Consider the following 20,481-nt stretch of genomic DNA (forward strand, 5'->3'; position numbering starts at 1 on the left):
GGCAGCCGCGCTAGTGTAGCTCACGCCGTTAATCCACTGCAACGTGATTGGTCAACGGGCAACGGAGACCATCTGTCCCCTGATTGGACCCTTGATTTATTGAGAGCGGGTAACCGTAGGAGAGAGTTCTTGTAGAGACGCCGTAGAAGGCGGACGCCTATTGAATAAAGGTTTATAATACAGAAGCGTGTGTGGTCTCCTATCCTGACAACTTCCATTACAATCGTACCCTCGTGTGGAATGTCTCTCCGGACTCCTACAAGAGGAACAGAGTACGTTCTACTAAACGTTCTAACGCTTCCATGTATCATTCCATCCTTGTTTAGGCTACGTTCCAAAACTTCCTCTCCGAGGAAAATTTTACTCGAAATATATAGTACACGTAACGTATACTATAGCATATAGAGTAAAATCTTCCTCAGAGAGGAAGTTTTGGAACGTAGCCTTTAATTTTTGATGACAAGAAGGATGATACTCGTGAACGTTGTGAACGTTAAGTGGAACGCACCCATAGAGAATTCACGAAGATAAATATTTGAAAAATCAGAGAAAAATTACGGAAATGCGATAGATTTGTCCATTTACTTGCGTGCATGCATAGTGCTAGGCTATGTTCCAAAATTTGCTGTCAGTGCTGAAAATGTAAACTGTAGATTTTCAGCGCCGGCAGTGAATTTTGGGACATAGCTTTAGAAAATTTTTTGCGTCGACCAATCGACGGTCTTTTCGCTGACAATGAATTCCATTGGCACAACTGATTGGTTGTAACATCTTGTCTTTCTTTTTGTTCTCTTTTGATGCGACAAGATCGACTAATAAAATCGAGAAAAAAACCTGTTCTTTGTTGCTGCAGTGGATATTGAATCAAAATTATTATCTGGCTTTCATTAAACGTTAATTATATAAATATATTTATGTATATACATTATAGTTTAACTCAGACACAAAGAACAGATTTAAATTCCCGCCACTATGAGTGCGTTCCGAGTTTCGCACGAAGCGCATTACGCATCATTTGTCCTTGTTGTTCACCAAATAATAAAGAAGGATAAAACGATACATCATGCGCTTCACGCGTCACTCGGAACGCACCCTATATTCGTTATGTCAGTAACTATCGCAGCCTCGGTTGGGGTGTCGGGGATTATGAGTTGTGCATTTACCTTACCGTGTATGCATCGTATTGTGATCTTAGTAGCGCTGTGATTGGGAACATACCGCTTTGTGTGTGAGCATACCGCGTTTCGTCAGTGAAAGTCTCGAGGTGAGTATCTCATCGACGGGACAGCTGGTCCTGGCTCGTTCGCGGTTCGTGTCTTGATTCTTCACTTGAACGACCTACGACGTCTTGTTCTTATCATCGAGAAGACTCGACGTCCCTTGGTGAAACTTTATACATACATAGCCGTGTCGATATACGTGTTGCATTGCGTATGTCGCTGGCCATTTTAGCAAATAATTCCGCTAAAAAGAAGGGGCAGGAAAAAAGGGGGTCGGAATGCGAATGGCGAATTTATGTAATGCAGGATCTCGTCAATATTCCTTCGTTGCGCGATTAATATCCATAACTAGAGACACGCAACCCTTTTTTTTTACGTCTCTCCTGCGCTAATGCGGGTTGTGTTAAAGACGACGATCGTGCTAAATCAGCGACGATGTGCTAGCCGTGTCTACAACCTCAACACAGCTTGCGATTCCCTGCAGTGATTTACATTGTAGACTTGCATCAAGATTCTTCTTATTAATCTATATTTTAAATTCAGTTTTATCTTTAAAAAGTTATGATAATGAAAATGTTTTATCTTCCTGAAATGTCGAAATGGTGAATTTTTCGAAAGATAAACAAGCTACTTTAAATTTAGTTTTAACTTTATAAAGCTATGACGAGAAGAATGTTTTGGCTTTTTGAAATGTCATAGTGACATAAAGCTTTTTAAAAAAAGATCTTGATATTTATTTGTCGAGTTTGAAATAATATTTATTTTTGTATTTAATACCAAATACTTTATGATTTATAGGCCCGAATTTATTGATATAAATGCATGCTTTTATTTCTATATAAATTCTGTATATTATATGTAACATGGACTATATATACTAATTATATGTTGGTATGCGTTCTGAATATAGACCTTAATGTTTTGGATGCTATGAAGTTGTCCATTTAATTAAGAAAAAAGTTTTTGATAGATGTTGATACATTTCGGGTAGATAAGAATCTTTTTTTCTTGATATTTTAAATAATTATTCTAAAAAAAACGCATAATTATAAAATATACCTATTATATATAAAGTATATATATGTATATATACATAATATTTTATTTTAAATATATACATCCTTTATATACCTGTATATAATATATATATATATATAATGAGAATAATTTGTAATATGTAAAGAGATTCCTCATTATTTATTATATGAATTTTTATAATCATCACTTTTTAGATAAACGTTGGACATGTTGCAACTGCAGATTGTGTCTCTTTGAAGGGATGATTGCTGACATTTTGAATAAACAAAAGAAATACATATAAAATTTTGAAAATGGACTCCGAAAATAATATACATGATGTCAATAATGATTCTGAGGTGAAATTTCCTGACATCAAGGATTCTGAGGAATCTAGAAAAGTGCAATCAAATTCTCCAGAAGATTCAAGCATCTCAACGAATGTAGACAGTTCTAGTGTTGCATTCGATAGCAATGTCACTTCAAAAGACGCTAGTCATATAGTCGGATTTGATAACAATCTCGCTTGTGGATCTATGCAAAATGAACAAGCAAACGAGCCTATGGAACTTTCTACAGAAGACGAAATTAAGATAACAACTGATAAGTGTGACAAAACTAACGATGTTCTAAAAGAAATCTTATATGCTACCAATTTTAATTCAGTTGATTTATCAGAAGCGACTACTTCGCAAGACAATAGTCCGTCTTCTTCTTATACTAACGAAGCAAATGCATTATACACAGATCAGAATAAAGTTAAAAGAAGTATCTCTAAAGGTCAACATGCTGGCAGTGGCACGTCGATAGAAAAATCAGACGATAGCTCAGACGAAGATTCTAGTAAGCGGCAGAAATTAAATAAGAGTGCATGTAACGCCAGTACTGGAAACATAAATGATGATACAGTGACGTTTCAAAGGAACAAATCAAAAATGAAACAGCGAAATTATCGTAAGAGACGAAATATAACAAGTGATAATGATGACAGTTCTAGTAATACCTTGTCGAATGAAGTAACAAGAGAAGCTCCCATTCCTGATGCAGATGAAGGTAATTGTTTTCTTATATATAAAGTTTTGGTAACAATATATGTATATTTATTAATTATAATTTTGTGATATCTATAATTACGTTCAAAAAGTTTTGTTGAATGATACATAAGATCACAAAAATATATTAGTTAAATAATTATATATAATAATACTAATAAGTATGTATAAATTATATACAGAAAATAATTATAATTTTAGGAAATGTTGCATCTGCCAGTACTAAAAATGATTCGGTTCATCAGAATGAAACATCAAATAGAAGTTCAGAGACTCACAGAGCAGGATCAGAAACGCCTAATGACGAATCTGATCGATATAAAGATGAAAGAGGTATTTATACTTTTTTAATGCACTACTTGTTTGGTAAGATGTAAAATTTTAAATTATGGATAGCTGACTCGAATGAATGGAGAGCTAATGAAGATGAATGGGATGAAGAAGAGGAAGATGAGGATGAGGACGAAGAAATACCTCATTGTCTAAAAATAGAGAAACCACCTCCTAATTGGCGTATTGTACCGGAAGTGATAAATCGGCAAATAGGTAGCAATCCGTTATTCCAAAGAAGGTTCTATGGTTCTTTACATGCAGTAGAGCGACTCGAGCTTATGTATAATCTTAATGAGCATCAGGTAAATTATTCACCTTGTAAATGCTGCACATTGAGCTATACAATGTTTTATAGGATCATTGCTAGGCTATTTTTTAATGATTATTTAGTGGTATATATTAACATTTGATTATTTATAGGGTTGTGTAAATGCCTTAAATTTCAATCAAAAAGGAAATTTATTAGCCAGTGCCTCTGATGATTTAGCAGTTGTTATTTGGGATTGGGCTGTAGGAAAAAAACGTCACTGGTTTATGAGTGGCCATACAAGTAATATGTTTCAAGTATGTATTTATATATACTTATAGTTAAAGCGTTGCGATTAGAGTATTTCATCAATTATAAAGGTTTATCATTATTAGTTATCTACATAATTATATATTTATTTTTCTTATTTTACTAATTTAATTGTTTAGGCCAAGTGGTTGCCGTTAGATGTAGAGTATCTTATGGTCACTTGTGCTAGAGACGGTCAGGTACGTTTGCTGGATCTTGAACACGACACATCGAAGAAATTGGCAGCGCATCGTGGACCATCGCACAAATTGGCTGTGCATCCTGAAACACCACATGTTGTCTTTTCTGCTGGAGAAGATGCAAGGGTATTCTCCATAGACATTCGGGAGAGCAAACCAAACAAGTAAGTCATTATGATTAAAAAATTTAAATATATGTTTATTTTTTATTCATTATCTGTAGGTCACAGTATTTTTACATATGTTAATTTTTCGTGTAATAGATATATATATGAAAAGACTTTTCTTTATCCATAGATTACTTGTAGTAAAGGAAGGTTCGTCAGAAGTGCAACTGTTCAGTATACATTCTAATCCTTTTAATAGTAATGAATTTTGTGTCGGCGGCCGTTCCCATTATGTGAGAGTATATGATCGGCGAAAAGTTTCGACGCCGCTTTATAAACTATGCCCTGATCACTTGGTACGTCATATGGTATTACAATCCTGTTTAATGAAAAAGTTTACCAATACTTAATACAATAGAACAGTGTTGCTCGTTTTTCTTTACATGTGTTTAATTTTACATATGTAATTTAAATGTCTCAGACAGGGAATAAACACGCGCATGTAACGTGTGCTGTATACAATCACAACGGAACAGAAATTCTCGCGTCGTACAATGACGAAGACATTTACCTATTTGATAGATTAATGTCTTCACATGTAGATTACGCTCATAAATATCAGGGTCATAGGAATAGTGCAACTGGTACGTAATATGAAATTGCGTAAAATGCAATTACATTGTTGTATTCTATATTTTTCATTCTAGATTTTTGATCTCTTTGTGTGCGTTTCAACAGAGAAAAACTAACAGTAACAGGATTTAGTGAAGCACTTTAATTTGTTTTTTGTACTGAGAGATTTCTTTCTAGAAATCTTTTTTATATCTCTTTTAATTCGCGACAGTAATTCCGATTTATTAATATTTGATATTGCAGTCATCTGTGTCACTTGATTGCAGTAAAGGGAGTCAATTTCTTTGGTCCTAAAAGCGAGTATGTTGTATCTGGATCTGATTGCGGTAATATATTCATTTGGGACAAAAATACAGAAGCCGTTGTACAATGGATGACAGGAGACAAGCAAGGAGTTGTGAGTTTCCACATTTCATAAATTCGATGAAAAACAAATTTTTCTTTTTCACAGTATAGAAAAAAAGCGGTCTTTTTTAAAATTTAATTTATAGGTAAATTGCTTAGAGGGACACCCACATATTCCCATCCTCGCGACAAGTGGATTGGATTACGATGTTAAGATATGGGTACCTTCGTGTGGAGAACCTCCGGTGATGAAATCATTCGCGAATGTACGTAAAGACAAAAATCATCTTTCCATAATGTCTTCTATTTTGTGTTTCTCTTTATTTTATCATATTATTTTATAATAATTTTTCACGCGCGCGTGTTCCTGAAATAAGAAAAACTAATACAGTAGACTAATTACATTTCGATAAACATATGATTCATGTGTTCCGGTTTTTTTTTTCACAAGTGTGTCAAGTCCAATGCAAGAAATAGGAAGCAAGAAAACGTGCCTGATTCATTTGATGGCCAATTACTTTGGATTTTACTGAGACATATCCGTCATAGAGAGAGAGTACGTGTAAGTAATATATATCGGGCATTTTTGTCGATGTCGAAAAATTGACTATTCTATCCTGTTTTTTGTAGAATCTTTATACGCGTTACGGACTCGAGAATCCAAATCGAGACGAAGACGACGACGATGACGATGATTATCACTTTGATGACTCCTCGATGGACAGCTCGTCCGAGGACAGCGATAATCAATCGGAAGGCGATGTCCGAAGAATACAGTGTCCTCCGTCTTAAAGTTGTTGCTTAATTAACGCGATTTGATATTATTGCGATGAGAGTTATATAGCGTTCAAGGCATTCATGTTAGTCGTTTCACAATTATAATAAATTCTACTGAATAACTGTGTCAATAGCTTTACATAGCGGAGTGTATAGGAGGGACAGTACCGCAACGTATCAAAGGAGCTGCGTATTCTAGTTACAATTGATCTTTTTTATCAGTTAGATATAATCGGTAGTGTGACCTACATAAGTTGGTTTACAGTTGCATTGTAATTTTTGAATATATATGTTGAACGGACACGAAGACTGTATGTTTTTAGTGTACGATATTAGGGGATAACTAAGAGAAAGAGAATAATATAGTATTGTCTAATAAGTGATTATAAAGCCGGAGAAAACGCATAAAATTTGAAAGCGTTTGATATAATTAACAAACGTATTTGTGGGGGATATGTATCTTCCACAGGATTGTTTTTTTTTTAATTTGGTTTATATGTCATATATATATATATATGTATATATATATATATATGTTTACGCGCTTATATAATATATGTAATATATGAATATAACAATCATATTTCTAAGAAATTATGAGGCTTTTTGATTTATAATTATATATTAATATTAATTTATATGAAGAAGAGGATATGATATTAAGAAAGCAATTTATCGATAACTCGACGGACATTTGAATACATCAGAAAGTCAAATTTTTGCTGAGCAAGCGTATGACGACAAAGTTGTGTATATATGTGTGAATGAATAGTTTGTGATATTTCAGAACATTCATATCGAAGTTCACGTGTCTAGATAAAACACACATCGAAACTCCCTTTTTCGAAGCAGTCAGCCAGAGAAAAAGAGAATGCAGAGGAACATTGCAGAAAATTACGGGAAAGCGATAAAGACGAATGCCGATGATAAAACTTTGATTATAATTCGGATATCCTTTATGCGAAACGATAACTTCAATCAAACTTCGATTAATTTAATTGATAACTAACTTAGTATCTGTACTATTTCATTGTCATGGATGAAATATTAATTTTTCTGTTAAGTACGTAGTTTCAACAGTTAAAAAGTTTAAATTACAAACATTGGATTATGATAGAATTATATATTAACTTGTGAATAATTCTGACGAATTGTCGATAAATTAATCGAAGTTTTTAATCTCGGCTCAACTTATTCTTCTTTTTTTTTATATTTAGAACTAGAAAAAGATGAATTAATTGAACCGATCAAAATTGATTAAAATTAGACAAATTGATACAAATGGATGATGCGAAAGGGGAACGTCTATGTTTTCGGGACACTGTATAGCGCGATCGAGGCTACCGCCATCTGGCGGCGACGCCGCGCGATCGGTGGGAGGGGGCTACGCCGCGCATGGCCAATTGGTCGCGTCCGTTCTCTCCTATCCTCGTCTGCCCCGTCGGCTGGCTTCTACGCGTAGGAATACCACTGACGTGTCCTCGCGCGGAGATCGACTACGTACGTGCGTGTAATTCGTCGACTTGCCTTGCCGATAATCCTTACCTTCCCCGCGTGCATAGGAATTAGCCGGGCAATACCGCCAGTCATTGAGCTGCAAGCGAGCGGAACGTTCCGTGCAACGCGTTGATCGTCAGCGGTCGAGACTAGTGAATCAGTCCAGAGAGAGGCGAGAGCCACAACCCTGTTCGAGCTCCAGCGAGTCAGAAGTGACGGCAAAATTATGGCATCAGCCCTGAACCTGAATGCTTTCTTCAATTCCTTCAGCAGCACGCTGTGAGTATCGCGTTCGCAACGAAAGGATGGGCGTTATAATCGGGAACATGGAAATATGTTTGTGCGATTCTCTCCTCCTCCCCCCCTCCCTCCTCTCCTTCTCTTTTCCTCTCGAGGAAGCCTACGAGACTTGGTCCCGTGACGCAATTTCGTAATCACGGGGACGATCTGTCTTGTGCTTTTTATTTCCATGTAGAAATACAATGATTATCATAATTCATGATCATACGTCGTGTCGTCACGTATTCATGCACGATGTCATGACCTTCGATAGATGTTCGGTAGGTGTTCTGGAATGACGATGGACGCATGTTGGTCCGTAAATAACGCGACGCATCTGCGGGACTGCATCTATGTATAGTGAAAGCGAAAGACGCCGAAAGTATGGCATCGGAGAGATTTTGCGACTTTCTTCGATGACAGCACCGATAACGACGGGAGAGAGGCTAATTTCAGTTCTCTCCCCACCTCGTCCAACGTTATTAACGTTGCGATAAAGTTGGGACACCCTGTATAGAGTTTTTTTTTCCAGATCCATACGTGTTGTTTTTAGCCGTTTTGCGTCGTGCATTTTGCACTTGGAATAGCAGGGACCGACTTCGATCAAACTCCAATTGCCATATCGGCGATTAATTTACAGAGCCATACTCGCGTTGCTTCATCAACGTGGATGGAATTATTGATTTTTTGTTGTTTTTAACGTAAAGAGTTAGTTTCGAGGTCGAATTTGTGTTTGCCTCGGGCGATTCTTTTGTCCGATTTTTACTAATATTTAGATACTAAGTAGAAAGTTTAAAGGACGAATGAGAGTCAAAATATAACGTATTTCTTAAAATATCGTAACGAATATATTATTACGTAGATCTTAAAAATTATTGTAATAATGAAATTAAGAAGATTACATAAATTAAATTATCTTACGTGTGATTACATAGTTAAAAAACGCATATGCTAACAATACATGTTTCGGCTACAGAGTTGAGCCCTTTTTCAGTTATACAAATTTTCATTAAATGCATTGAGCACCCAGTGATTAGAAATGTTTTTTAATTATATAATCACACTTAAAGATAATTTAATTTATGTAATCTTCTTAATCTTGTTATTACAATAATTTTTAAGATCTACGTAATAATATATTTGTTATGATATTTAAAAAAATATGTTTTTATATTTTGACTCTCATTCGCCCTTTAAACTTTCTACTTAGTATTTATATACTGAGAATCCTGTACTTTTGTTAACTAATATTCAGATTAATTTTAATCTCGGTTCAACTTGTTCTGTGTTTGTGTCTTCTTTTTGTCTCCTTTAAATTCTTAGAACTGGAAAAAAGTAATCGGGAAATTAATTTATAGTAATAGAGATAGACATCTGCTGGTTGAATTAATGGATATTAAGTTGTCAACGTTTCGTAAATCTGATTATGAAAAAAGGAGGCAGAAGAGATAAAAATTTCGAGAGAGGAAAAACATTTTTTTTTTTTGGAAGAATTTATGGAACTAATAAAGAGAGGGAGAGGAAAATGACACAGTGAGAAGTATTTCCGGTTTCGAGAATGTTGTCCAATTGGGTCGGTCCTTCACATCTTGCCCTGCTCTCTATTGTCTATTTATATTAAATCTGTGATAATATCTTCGTGAATTGATAGTGCCTCATTTTTTTAGGACAATTGATTAAATTTTTTTTAGCAACAATTGGTTTATCGATGCTTGTAGAATTTTGTTGATATGGATAAATTAATTGGTTTTTTATTGATTTGTGTAATATATCACTGAATAATTAATCACAGACAATGAATTATTTATTATTTATTTAATTTTACTCTTTATCTTGCAACTTAAGATGGCGATGGCTTCTAGACATTTTATACTTTACATTTATTTTACATCTATATATACTTTTTATATATTTTATATTTCAGACAAACAAAACAAACAGAACTAATTTTACTTAATTTTTTTTTATTCTGTGTGTTAGCTACTTTATATTATTCAATCTTATTTAATCTGTATAATCTGTATTTTTGTAAAATAATAATGGACTGAGAGACACTTGTACAAACTGTGTGAAAAATTTCTGCAAAGTTGAACTGAAACTTTTTTAAATTTAATTTTTTGATATTAAACAGTGAACCATCAAACTATCTAACTAAGCAAATTTGTCTTTTTCCTCTATCTATTTCTTCCCTTCTGTCTCCTTCCATTATTTATCTTCATTATTTCCAAGTCTTTCTCTTCTTTCCCTACAAACTCTTCTTCTCCAGTTCGTTTTTGTCGCTTTACGCTTTAGAATATGGAACATTTTTTTGTGCTATCTGGCATATTCTATCTTCCTTTGTTCAATACTAGTTCTCTTTTAGTGAATTATGTAGTTAGAAAACTTTTAGACGATATTCTACCGGTTGAGTTAATCACAGATTGATGGAAGCCACTCTTTTAAAATATGGATAACGATTGGCAGCATCAATGAAGTGACGCTGCGACTGAATTTTTTATAGTTAAATACATCGCAAGTGCGTTGATATAAATATCCTACGAATGGCCTTGAATCAACTTTCCAGGCAAGATACAAAAGAGCATCTGAAAAAAGAACATGAATCGCCTTATTTGACTTAACTGCGTATAATAAAATGTGTTCGAGACCGGGATTGCATGCAGAGAAACCTAAAGACGGAAGAGAAAATTGTGTTACGCTATTTATAGAGTTAGATAAACGAGTGAAAGATTTGTTTTCGAGTTTCAATAATAGTTTTGAAACATAAATCTCTACCTCTTTGTGACTTACAAAGAGGTTGAGTTTCATATAAGGTGAGAGATTCATATTTCAAAACTATTTTAATCTATATATGAAAGATATACTGGTAATGTATTCTGATATATATATATAGATGTAAATGAGATGTTTTTTTTTACAGCATCAGAATATATTTGCAGAATTGTCTTAAATAATTTATGAAACGGAAAGCGAATTAACTGACAATAATGATTGTTTTTAGAAATGCACCAGTCAGGCAACACTTAAAAAATGTGTACGGTTGCCTGTCCCTGTCCACCGTGTCAGCGGCTGCTGGAGCTTACGTGCACATGTACACGCAATTCCTGCAGGCCAATCTGCTGACGACTATCGGCACTCTGGGCCTCCTCATTGCGTTGATGACAACACCCGATAATGGCAAGAACCAAAAACTGCGTCTCAGCTACCTCCTGGGATTTGCATTCCTATCCGGTCTTGGTTTGGGGCCTTTGCTTGAATTGGTGGTCAGCATAGACCCGAGCATTGTAATGACAGCATTAGTTGGTGAGTTAACCGTATTGATTTAACTATTTTGCGCTGTTTCTGGCATTTTAGCCATTTTTCTTGAGATAAGGCACTGCCCACAATCGATTACATTGATTCGAAATTAATCAACTTGGTCTAAAGTTCAAGTAAAATTGATTTTGTCCAAGTCCACTTTTACGTATACGAGACTCGAAAACAAATCGTTGAGTTAAGAATTTTTGTATATTTATAGAAGATTTTAAAAAAGATGATAAGATACATTAGATAAATAATCAATTAAATCGCCAATGTGCAGCCTACCTGTGAATTTTTTGCGATCAACTCGAAGTCGAAAATATAAAATCATATCTTTTTATTTTATGCAAACGCTCGAAAAATTTTATCTAAATTTTTCGAGCTTTCTGAAAATGACCTTCAAAAAAGATTGCGCATCATTATATTAAACTATCACGAAATGAGAATATCGAAAGTAAGATCTAAACTATCTATTATCTATAAAAAAAAACTTTAGAAGAAGCATTTGTTTCACATAGAACAAATACAGATATGTTCTATATATTCTTTCTATGTTAATATAATTCGATATACAATAATTGTACAATAAAATGTTTACAGGCACAACGGTCGTCTTCGTTTCCTTTAGTATTTCTGCGCTTTTGGCTGCACGTGGCCGTTGGCTGTTTCTTGGTGGCACTTTAATGAGTATGCTGAATGCTATGTTCTTATTCTCCTTCATCAATCTGTTCTTGCGTTCGACCTTCCTCTATCAAGCACACCTGTATGTGGGATTATTCGTTATTTGCGGCTTCGTTATTTACGACACACAACTGATTATCGAGAAGTATCACATTGGTAGCAGGGACTTCATCATGCACTCCTTGGATCTGTTCATCGACTTTGTAGGCGTTTTCCGACACCTCCTTGTGATACTTACGCAAAAGGTAAATTACCCTGATGAATGAACTATTACTTTGATACCTTTTAAAATTGCCGCGTTATTTTTCACTGATGTACGAAAGGAATTTTTAGCAGGTTATTCCTTTAATTTCAAAACAATTGATTATTTAGAATATAATTTTTTCATCGGTTTAAAATTAACTCGTGTAAAAGCAAATAATACAAATTAGAAATAGTAAATCGATAACTGCTGTGTTGTCGGTGTTTACGGGCTCAGTTTGCGTCGACATTAAGTAGATTAAAAGATCGATCGGGCATTATAGCGTTGAAATAAAACATGATGTGGAACAATACGAAACGTGGAATAATAAAAAAAGATCGAGATACTTCTAGTGGTATAGAAAAAAAGCACTTAAATCGAAACAAAAATAAAACGATCTTTAGTTTGCGTTTTGCATATCAAAGTTATGTATATTAGACCACATTTTTAAAATAAATATTTGGATGCATATTTCGTTACAAATAAGTAATCCCTTTAAAAAAATTGAGTTGCAGTTAGAAATATATATTAATAATTAAAAAACTTTTCGCAATTTTTATATTTGATTTTTTCTCCTTCGTTTCAGGAACTGTCCAAGGATTCACGCAAGCGTAGAGATTGAGTGAAAACAAAACGAGTAATTGCGGTGCATTCAAGTAAATCCATAAACTAGAGGTCTTCATGTAATCTATCCATACCTAGGTATTTGTGTACATATACATACCGGAAAAAATTATATAAATACCGATATACACCACGTCATATACGTATATACGCATAACATCTCTTTAGCGCGAACGCGAAACTATATAAATATATATTTACTATATTGAAAAAAAGAGGAAAATGTTAAATGCATTTCGGTTACTATAAATGAAATCGGCTTCTCTTACGTCCGATTACAGATGAAGACATGTAATTTATTTTGGTCATGTCTCTGAGTTATAATTCTCCATCAAACTTGTATACATATATATATAATATAATATAAATTAACTGTGTATTATATTTTCAACTTTCAATAAATGAATTTTCCCAAATTTTTTCTCTTTTTATTTCATATAAACTTCAAGTGGGGATGTAGGTAATTAAATAAGTCGATCGATTCGATCGCATGTGTTTACACATTTAAGAGGTCTTATGTATATTATCTATTTGAAAATTAATTTTATACGAACGTAACATACATATGTGATTTTTAGTCTTCTAGTGAATATAAAAAGATCACGCGAAAAGAAAGACAATACATGTCGCATACATAGAATAAAGAGTGACTGCTTCCATTCTGCGAAATGTACAAGCGCTGACAGTGTGTACAATATGTGTACAAGTTATTTATTATAGTAATGGTGGATCAATCGTCGATATTTCTCAAGAAGATTACATTAGTATGGTCGCTGGCGATCCCTGTCCCTGTCACCTCGACTAAAACAAAGTTTATTGAAAATGGACAAGCAACAATCAATATATTCAGGTTTATATCTATGTAAAAATACATTCGTCGACGTGAACTCTCCGCCCCTCCCCCCTTCCTCAACATATCGACGAAAAGTAAAAGTTCACGAAGAGTTGAGGATCATGCAAGAAACATGAAGGGTAAAACCTACCCGCTGCCGCCCCTCATGGGACCGCCTCGTCCACCACGGCCGCCCCGGTCTCCACCACGGAAACCGCCACCGCCTCTGCCACCTCGGTCACCTCCACGTCCACCTCGATCGTTTCTGAAACCCCCTCTGCTTCCGCGGTCACCACCTCGGCCACCACCTCCTCTGCCGCCACCGCCACCACCGCCACTGTAACCGCCGAGGCCTTCCGGTTTCGCGCTCTTGCAGAGATTGCACTGATCCCGCCACGCGAAATTTGTGTTGCCGCAGTCGGGATTGGGACACCTGTTTCAAGATATTTTTAGTTTTGTTACCTTAATCTTCTTCCTCTATCAAGGCACAAGCTTGTTCAATATATAACAACATAATGATATACGTATATAGAAACATGCCATACACACACACACACGCGCGCGCGTGCGTGTGTGTATATAAGCGATGAAGACAGAATGACGTCGGAAATAGAGCTTTAAGAAAGACTCGGTGCACGAATACCCAAAGCGACCGCGCCGTAATCAGACATTCATTTCCTTGAGTATAATATAATTTTATATTCACCTCCAGTCGCCTCCACGACCGCCACCATCACGACGATCATCGCTACCGCCTCCACGATGATGATCATCGCGATCGCCGCCTCCGCCACGACTGCCGAAACCACCACCTCGACCTCGGCCACCACCGCCACGACTACCGCCCATGCGGTTACCTTGCCAATTGCTTTTGTGCTGGGCCATTTGCACCTTTATTGTGCTGCCCTTGAAGTCCTTGCCATCAAACCAGCTAATAGCTGAACGCGCGGCGTTTTGATCGTCATACGTAACCGTCGCCTCGCCCTTCGACTTTCCTGTGTTCTTGTCTTTGTACATCCAAACTTTTGGCTTGCCTGTGCGTTTGTCATGCTGTAAACATCAAGTTTTCGTTGGAACATTTGATGTGATTTGATCTCATTATCGCTTTCGTACTTCGCATTTAATTCCAAATACTCTTGGCCTTTCATTCGAGATAACATTGCATTGGAGATTAGATTAGATTAGAGCTTCAAACATAAATGTGTGGTGTAAATACTAATCTACATATCGCTCATTTACTACGACACAACTCGAAAAACAAATTTTCCAAAAAATGAGTCTGAATGTTTTACATTATTAAAAGTTTGTAACATTAATTTTGGTAGAGGAATAAACAATTTTTTTCAAAGTATATTTCTTTTTTCTTCCTTTTCGTTCTTTTCCTGTAAATAATTCCAAAATAACCATTTTTGAGTTATTATAGCAAGCGAGCGATATATGTATATATATATGAAAGAATACATACTTTAATAATGCCAATCGCTCCAAAATGTTGACAAATCTCTTCTTCGGAGATCGATGGATCCATACCGGATACAAAAATAGTATCCTCTTGTGTAACCATTCCGTCGCCGCCACCGCTGTTACGGTCACCGTAGCCCCCTGCAATGGACCGAAAGTAATGATTCGTCGCACAGAAGCGTCTAAGATAATTAAAAAAATATTCGCGTATCTACCGACCCTGGAGCTACTACTTTACTTCGTTCTACTTTAAAAGATACAAGGAAAGTGTTTCGGCTGCGCGTCTCTTTTTTGTACTTTTGGCTTGCTCTGACCGCGCAGGAGCTTGGAAACACTGTCCATATATCTTTTTCGAGTTCATCACTTCTCAGTAAAAATTATGGAGTCGTATATTCAAAGTTATCGTATTCCCGATGACACAACATTCTTAGTAAGGAACAACGGTCGTTTATTTTCGAGATGTTAGTTACCACACATTTTTTAATAGCCTCTACGATCTTGATTGCGAAGGATTTCCTGCCATACTTTTTATTTATTTTTTTTTGAAACACGAGCAGAAGCGGAAAATGGATGATCAGTTTTCATTTGGGTAACGTTCTATTTATTCAGAATTTGAGAGTTTACAAGTAATAAATCGTAATATACGAAACCGTATATACCAGCAAATAATATACGAAAACGTATATACCAGCAAAAGCAAGAGACGTTCTTTTCTCTTTTGTAGGGTATTAAAGGAGACTTATAAAGTATATTTTAACAACTAAACACGTATACACACATCTACGTATATCCTTATAACGTTATCACCCAGGATATTTAGCATAATTATCGTTACGCATGTTTTTTCCACTTCTTTTTTTTCTCACGGGGTCTTAAAAAGAACGCACAATTACATTCAATAATAACAATTTCTCACTTAGGTACCCATTTTTCTGCATAATTTCCGTACTTCGAATTACGTTTGCAGTATGCATCGTAATCTCCCTTCGTATCGTGTTATTTATAAAAACGTAATGCATTAGTAGCGGTCTAATATTCCCATTAACACCTAACGATACATATAGAACACAGGGTTGCAGCTGAACATACAAAAGGGCTGCAACATTATTTCTTACCCTTGACATTTAATCACAGAATCGGCAAGTAGCTCACCAGCTGCCTTTTATTTACTCTTCTCGCGCTTTGTACGTTTATATGCATTTGAAAATGTATCGACCATATAAAAAATCAATCACGATCATCGTGCAACTATTGTTCTATTCACTAATGTTCACTCGCAATACCCTTTTTTATTTTTACCTTTTAGGAACCTTTCGACCTTTTAAAGGATTTCCCAAAATAGTTTTCCTACTGCACGATGTCATCGAGGACATGCACAGTACGGAAATCGATAGGATAACGACAGTCTTACGGAATGTATGAAAGATCTAATTTTGGCAGACGCACGGGGATGTCCTACTCTTAAAAGAAAAAAAAAGGGAAAAAGAAAGACTTGCTTAACACGGTAATGCAGGAATACGACATCCGTGCGCCAGATTCGTAGGACAAAAAAAGCAATTGGTGATCGTAAAGTGCATTTGGTCTTTTTTTTTTCAATAATACATCTACAGGCAGAACGCGAACGGTTTTATATTTCATTCTGCTCCGTTCTCGCTTTCAACGATAAATTCGCCGTGCGAGTTTGAGATTGAGAGACATCGCACGCTATTTACTGCACTATCCTAACAATGTTGCATAGCAGCCCTTTCATATAACACCGAGTAACCGAGTATTTAAGATCGTAAATAGTAGAGTGAAAGCTAGAATATTTAGCACCAGACTAGTACAAACAGTCTGGTGCATTTACCTTTGTTATAACCACCACGGCCACCGCCACTGCTAAAACACAGAAGCAGATATACCAATGAGTTGACTCATGGAGAGACTGTGATCGATCGATCGATGCATGGCGAATCGTATGTATGCCGCTCGCCACCTTTCTTCTTGATTGATGTACCTATTTGTCTAAATGTCTGTACAGTCATACCACATCATGATTTACATTAGACCGTTCGTCCCGCCGTTAAATCACGTCCGTCAGTGTCGTTTAGCATGCAGATTTAGAGAACTTTATACAATGTGAGAAACGACGACAAACAATTATAAATCGAGAGAGATAAATCGGAGTATTTTGATCGATTCGATGTAACACGAGTCTCGAGGAAAGATAAATCTTGATAAAAGCATGCCTAATTTCTATTTGATTATATATATATATATATAATTACTTGTGACTAAAGAACTCTTTGACGGAAAGGAATATTGTTAAGCATTCGCTGTGCAAATCGCCGTTGATTCCGTTGCAGATTGGGACATAGAAATTTGTAAATGCACAGCATAATCGACGTGTTTTGCTTTTCAATTTTTGTTCGTGATAGAAAAAAAAAGTATTTTTTTCGGAAAATACCTGTTTCAATAATACCAATACTAGAAGTAACGATATACACACAGTAAAACTATGTATCGCTTGAAGGCAAATAACGTATGGAAAAATACATTATACGATTCCACCTTTTTCTCAAAAACTTGTTTCTTTTTATTTAAATATGGCGTATAATAGTGGTCAGATAAGGCAATATTTCTCTGTAATCTCTTACGACAGACTTTAAATACCATAGTTGCCTAATCATATATAATACACCTAATAATACAACAGTGGCCCCAGTGGCGACATCAATCGCTTTGTAGTCTAATCGACTTAAGACCTTTGCATTTAGCTGCCACATAATCTGTGTATGTCGTGTGCATGTATGAATGTGAATATACGTTATGTGTTTGTTGTTATTTCAGAAGCAGCGAATAGTGTCGACATTACAGCCTTTTTACGTCAATTGTCATATACTGTTTTTTTTACCTCTTTTTACCTCAGTTATATCTGTCTGTTAAACCTGTAGGCATACTTTAAACACATTAACGCCCGGTCGGGCATAAAACCGATTCGTAATGATTTCAACAAGAGTTTTCCATTTACTGGCGTTAAGAACATCATTGCATACCTTTTTTTGCTTCGACAAAGAATGCTTATTGAATGCGGTGGCTGTTGATTTTAATTTAACACACCGGAGTCCGTTGCTCCGGTTATTCGCTTCATTATGTATATTATATAAAGATTTAGAAAATGAACTTACTTGTAACCACCACTGGAGCGATCTCCATAACCGCCACGATCGCTGTATCTACCGCCTCCACCGCCACCTCCGCCTAAAACATATATACAATGAATATAAAGTACGAACTGTAAAAGAGAAAAAATCAAGAAAGATTATTTAAAATAATTTAGTTACAGAAGTTTTTTGATGTAACTGGCAGATTATAAAAACTGAGAGGAAGAAATATAACAAAGAAGAAAAAACAAGATGCAGGAGTCAGAATCTTTAATTATAAAGAGTGCGAAGAAAATATGAACCTCCACTGTAAGAACCAGAATTGCGATTATATCCTCCACCGCCACCTCCGCTGTAGCTGCTGCCATAATTATTACTGCTGTCTCCACTGCCACCTCCGCTGTAGCTATTTTGGCTGCTGTAGCTACCTTGAGCCTGCGACTGATAGTCTTGACCGCTGTTAGAACTGTAGCTGTTGTAATTGCTATAGTTGCTACCAGAATTCGGAGGTGGTTGACTGTACTGATTGTAGCTGCTCCCACCAGTTGAAGGTGGTGGATACGATGTATCCTGACCAGTTGCAGGAGGTGGCTGGCTGTACTGATTATATCCTTGCTGTTGGTAATTGGAATACTCTGTAAAAATTCAATGCAAATATTTTTTTAGCAATCTGAGCTCCTTTGTAAAGATCTTCCAATATACTGTTGTAATATTTTATATACTGCTGCATGAAATAAAATTTAGTACCAGATTATTAATGTTTTACGATTTATTCTTTTCAGTTAATCTTTTTGCACTATTAATTTTTTTTATGATATAGAAAGGGGAAAAGAGATAGATAATGGCATTTATTAATGTTCTCCTCTAAGAATATAAAAATGACAAGTAAAAAGAAAATAAAAAAAAAGACGATAGCACAAAATGAACATAAAGAAATACAAAAATAAGAAAAAATAAAGATAAGAAGTTAATAAACAAATTACAAAGAGAAAGGATAAACCATGCAAGAAGTTCAGAGAAAACAGATCTTTATTAACACAATTATGGATTTAAATAATTATTGGAGGGAAATGTATATATATATATACATACATATATACTTAAATAAATTTATAAATGTGTTAATATATTCATTCGGGGAAGTAATAACTCCCACGTGTACAAAAATAATTTTTCTCGCTCATTCTCGAGTCCGCAAAAATTTTACTCCAACGTTACTTCGGTGTATTCGACGCCTCTGCTAATCGCCATTTTCACTCGTAATCGACAAGACGATGTTGATCGCGATTTGCGACGCTGGTCGTTCCGATCTTCCAACTTAGGTCTACGACTTAGGTCTGCGTGTGGTGACGCTTCCCGAGATGGCCCATCATCATCGGGAATTAAATGGTCTCGTTCCGCAAATCATGCAACTGTAACTTTACTTAAATACTCACGACTGTCCGTCATCGTGCCGCTCCTTTGGACGAACGATGAAGAGATACCGTCGACGGAGACGGAAAGGTGACTTTTGCTCGAGCGCTTTGGACTCGGAGCAACTTGGATCGCGGATTCTTCCTCCTCGTCTCTTCCTTCACAAATACTCCCTAATGGGATCGTCCTCGCTGTTTAGTCACGCGTCTCGTATCTCCTTTACGAGCTTACGAACCAAATTGGAATGGTGAAACGACACGGCTACCTTTCGCCTTGCGGACGGAAACGGAAACGACCGGCCGGAAATCCCAAGTGACGTTTTGCTCGCTTCCGGCTGACGTTGTCCAATGGGAAACGTCGTTCCCGAGGGATTTTTCGGCCGTAGTTCGGATGATTTTTTTCTAGGAATGAAACCATGAAAGATCCTAGGAAAGAGAGTTTCTTATTAGCTGCTGAATGTCGAATTGTAGATCGTGCCGTTTGAGCCACGCGGACATCGTGGGAACTAGGAAAAGGGTTTTGAAAATGGTCGCGTTCAGCAGACTCAACTGTTGCGGAGCAGATCCGTGAGCGCTCGCTGTTATTGGTGTATTCTTCTAGATCATCCAATAGCAGCGAGCGCTCACGGATCTGCTCCACAACAGTTGAGTCTGCTCAACGCATCGACATCTAGAATGGACTGCTGATGGCAATGGTGGGGGTAGAAAGACGATTAGAGTGAGAGGCAGGAATAATAAGATCGTTCTTTTTCTGTTTACTGTTGTTTCTAACTA

The 20,481-nt window shown here is 36.1% G+C and overlaps 3 protein-coding genes across 5 annotated transcripts; 2 read left to right on the top strand and 1 right to left on the bottom strand.

Annotated features, from left to right (window-relative positions):
- Positions 1-1,134: 1,134 nt before the first annotated feature.
- Positions 1,135-6,743, top strand: LOC108759075 (DDB1- and CUL4-associated factor 8). Of its 2 annotated transcripts, none has more exons than XM_018504372.1 (12): positions 1,135-1,264; positions 2,453-3,290; positions 3,491-3,622; positions 3,686-3,924; positions 4,043-4,186; positions 4,319-4,542; positions 4,676-4,841; positions 4,967-5,129; positions 5,385-5,515; positions 5,610-5,729; positions 5,915-6,025; positions 6,094-6,743. In XM_018504372.1, the coding sequence occupies exons 2-12, from the start codon at positions 2,552-2,554 to the stop codon at positions 6,253-6,255; spliced, it is 2,331 nt and encodes a 776-aa protein (XP_018359874.1). In that variant the 5' UTR covers positions 1,135-1,264; positions 2,453-2,551; the 3' UTR covers positions 6,256-6,743. The 2 variants fall into 2 exon arrangements, with proteins under 2 accessions (XP_018359874.1, XP_018359875.1); XM_018504373.1 differs by having other exon boundaries at positions 5,915-6,019.
- A 934-nt stretch (positions 6,744-7,677) lies between these two features.
- Positions 7,678-13,205, top strand: BI-1 (Bax Inhibitor-1). The gene is made up of 4 exons (XM_018504330.1): positions 7,678-8,016; positions 11,015-11,316; positions 11,914-12,239; positions 12,822-13,205. Exons 1-4 carry the CDS (start codon positions 7,964-7,966, stop codon positions 12,855-12,857), a joined length of 717 nt encoding a protein of 238 aa, XP_018359832.1. The 5' UTR covers positions 7,678-7,963; the 3' UTR covers positions 12,858-13,205.
- Positions 13,206-13,271: 66 nt separating this feature from the next.
- Positions 13,272-19,978, bottom strand: LOC108759054 (RNA-binding protein cabeza). 2 transcript variants are annotated; one of them, XM_018504329.1, is made up of 8 exons: positions 19,732-19,978; positions 18,598-18,930; positions 18,320-18,392; positions 16,999-17,027; positions 15,157-15,293; positions 14,398-14,741; positions 13,843-14,124; positions 13,272-13,660 (listed from the first exon to the last, which is right to left on the bottom strand). In XM_018504329.1, exons 1-8 carry the CDS (start codon positions 19,742-19,744, stop codon positions 13,621-13,623), a joined length of 1,251 nt encoding a protein of 416 aa, XP_018359831.1. In that variant the 5' UTR covers positions 19,745-19,978; the 3' UTR covers positions 13,272-13,620. The 2 variants fall into 2 exon arrangements, with proteins under 2 accessions (XP_018359831.1, XP_018359830.1); XM_018504328.1 differs by having other exon boundaries at positions 16,999-17,030.
- Positions 19,979-20,481: the final 503 nt, after the last annotated feature.

Source organism: Trachymyrmex cornetzi, unplaced genomic scaffold (genome assembly GCF_001594075.2).
Source record: "Trachymyrmex cornetzi isolate Tcor2-1 unplaced genomic scaffold, Tcor1.1 scaffold166, whole genome shotgun sequence".
In the NCBI taxonomy this organism is placed as follows: domain Eukaryota; kingdom Metazoa; phylum Arthropoda; class Insecta; order Hymenoptera; family Formicidae; genus Trachymyrmex; species Trachymyrmex cornetzi.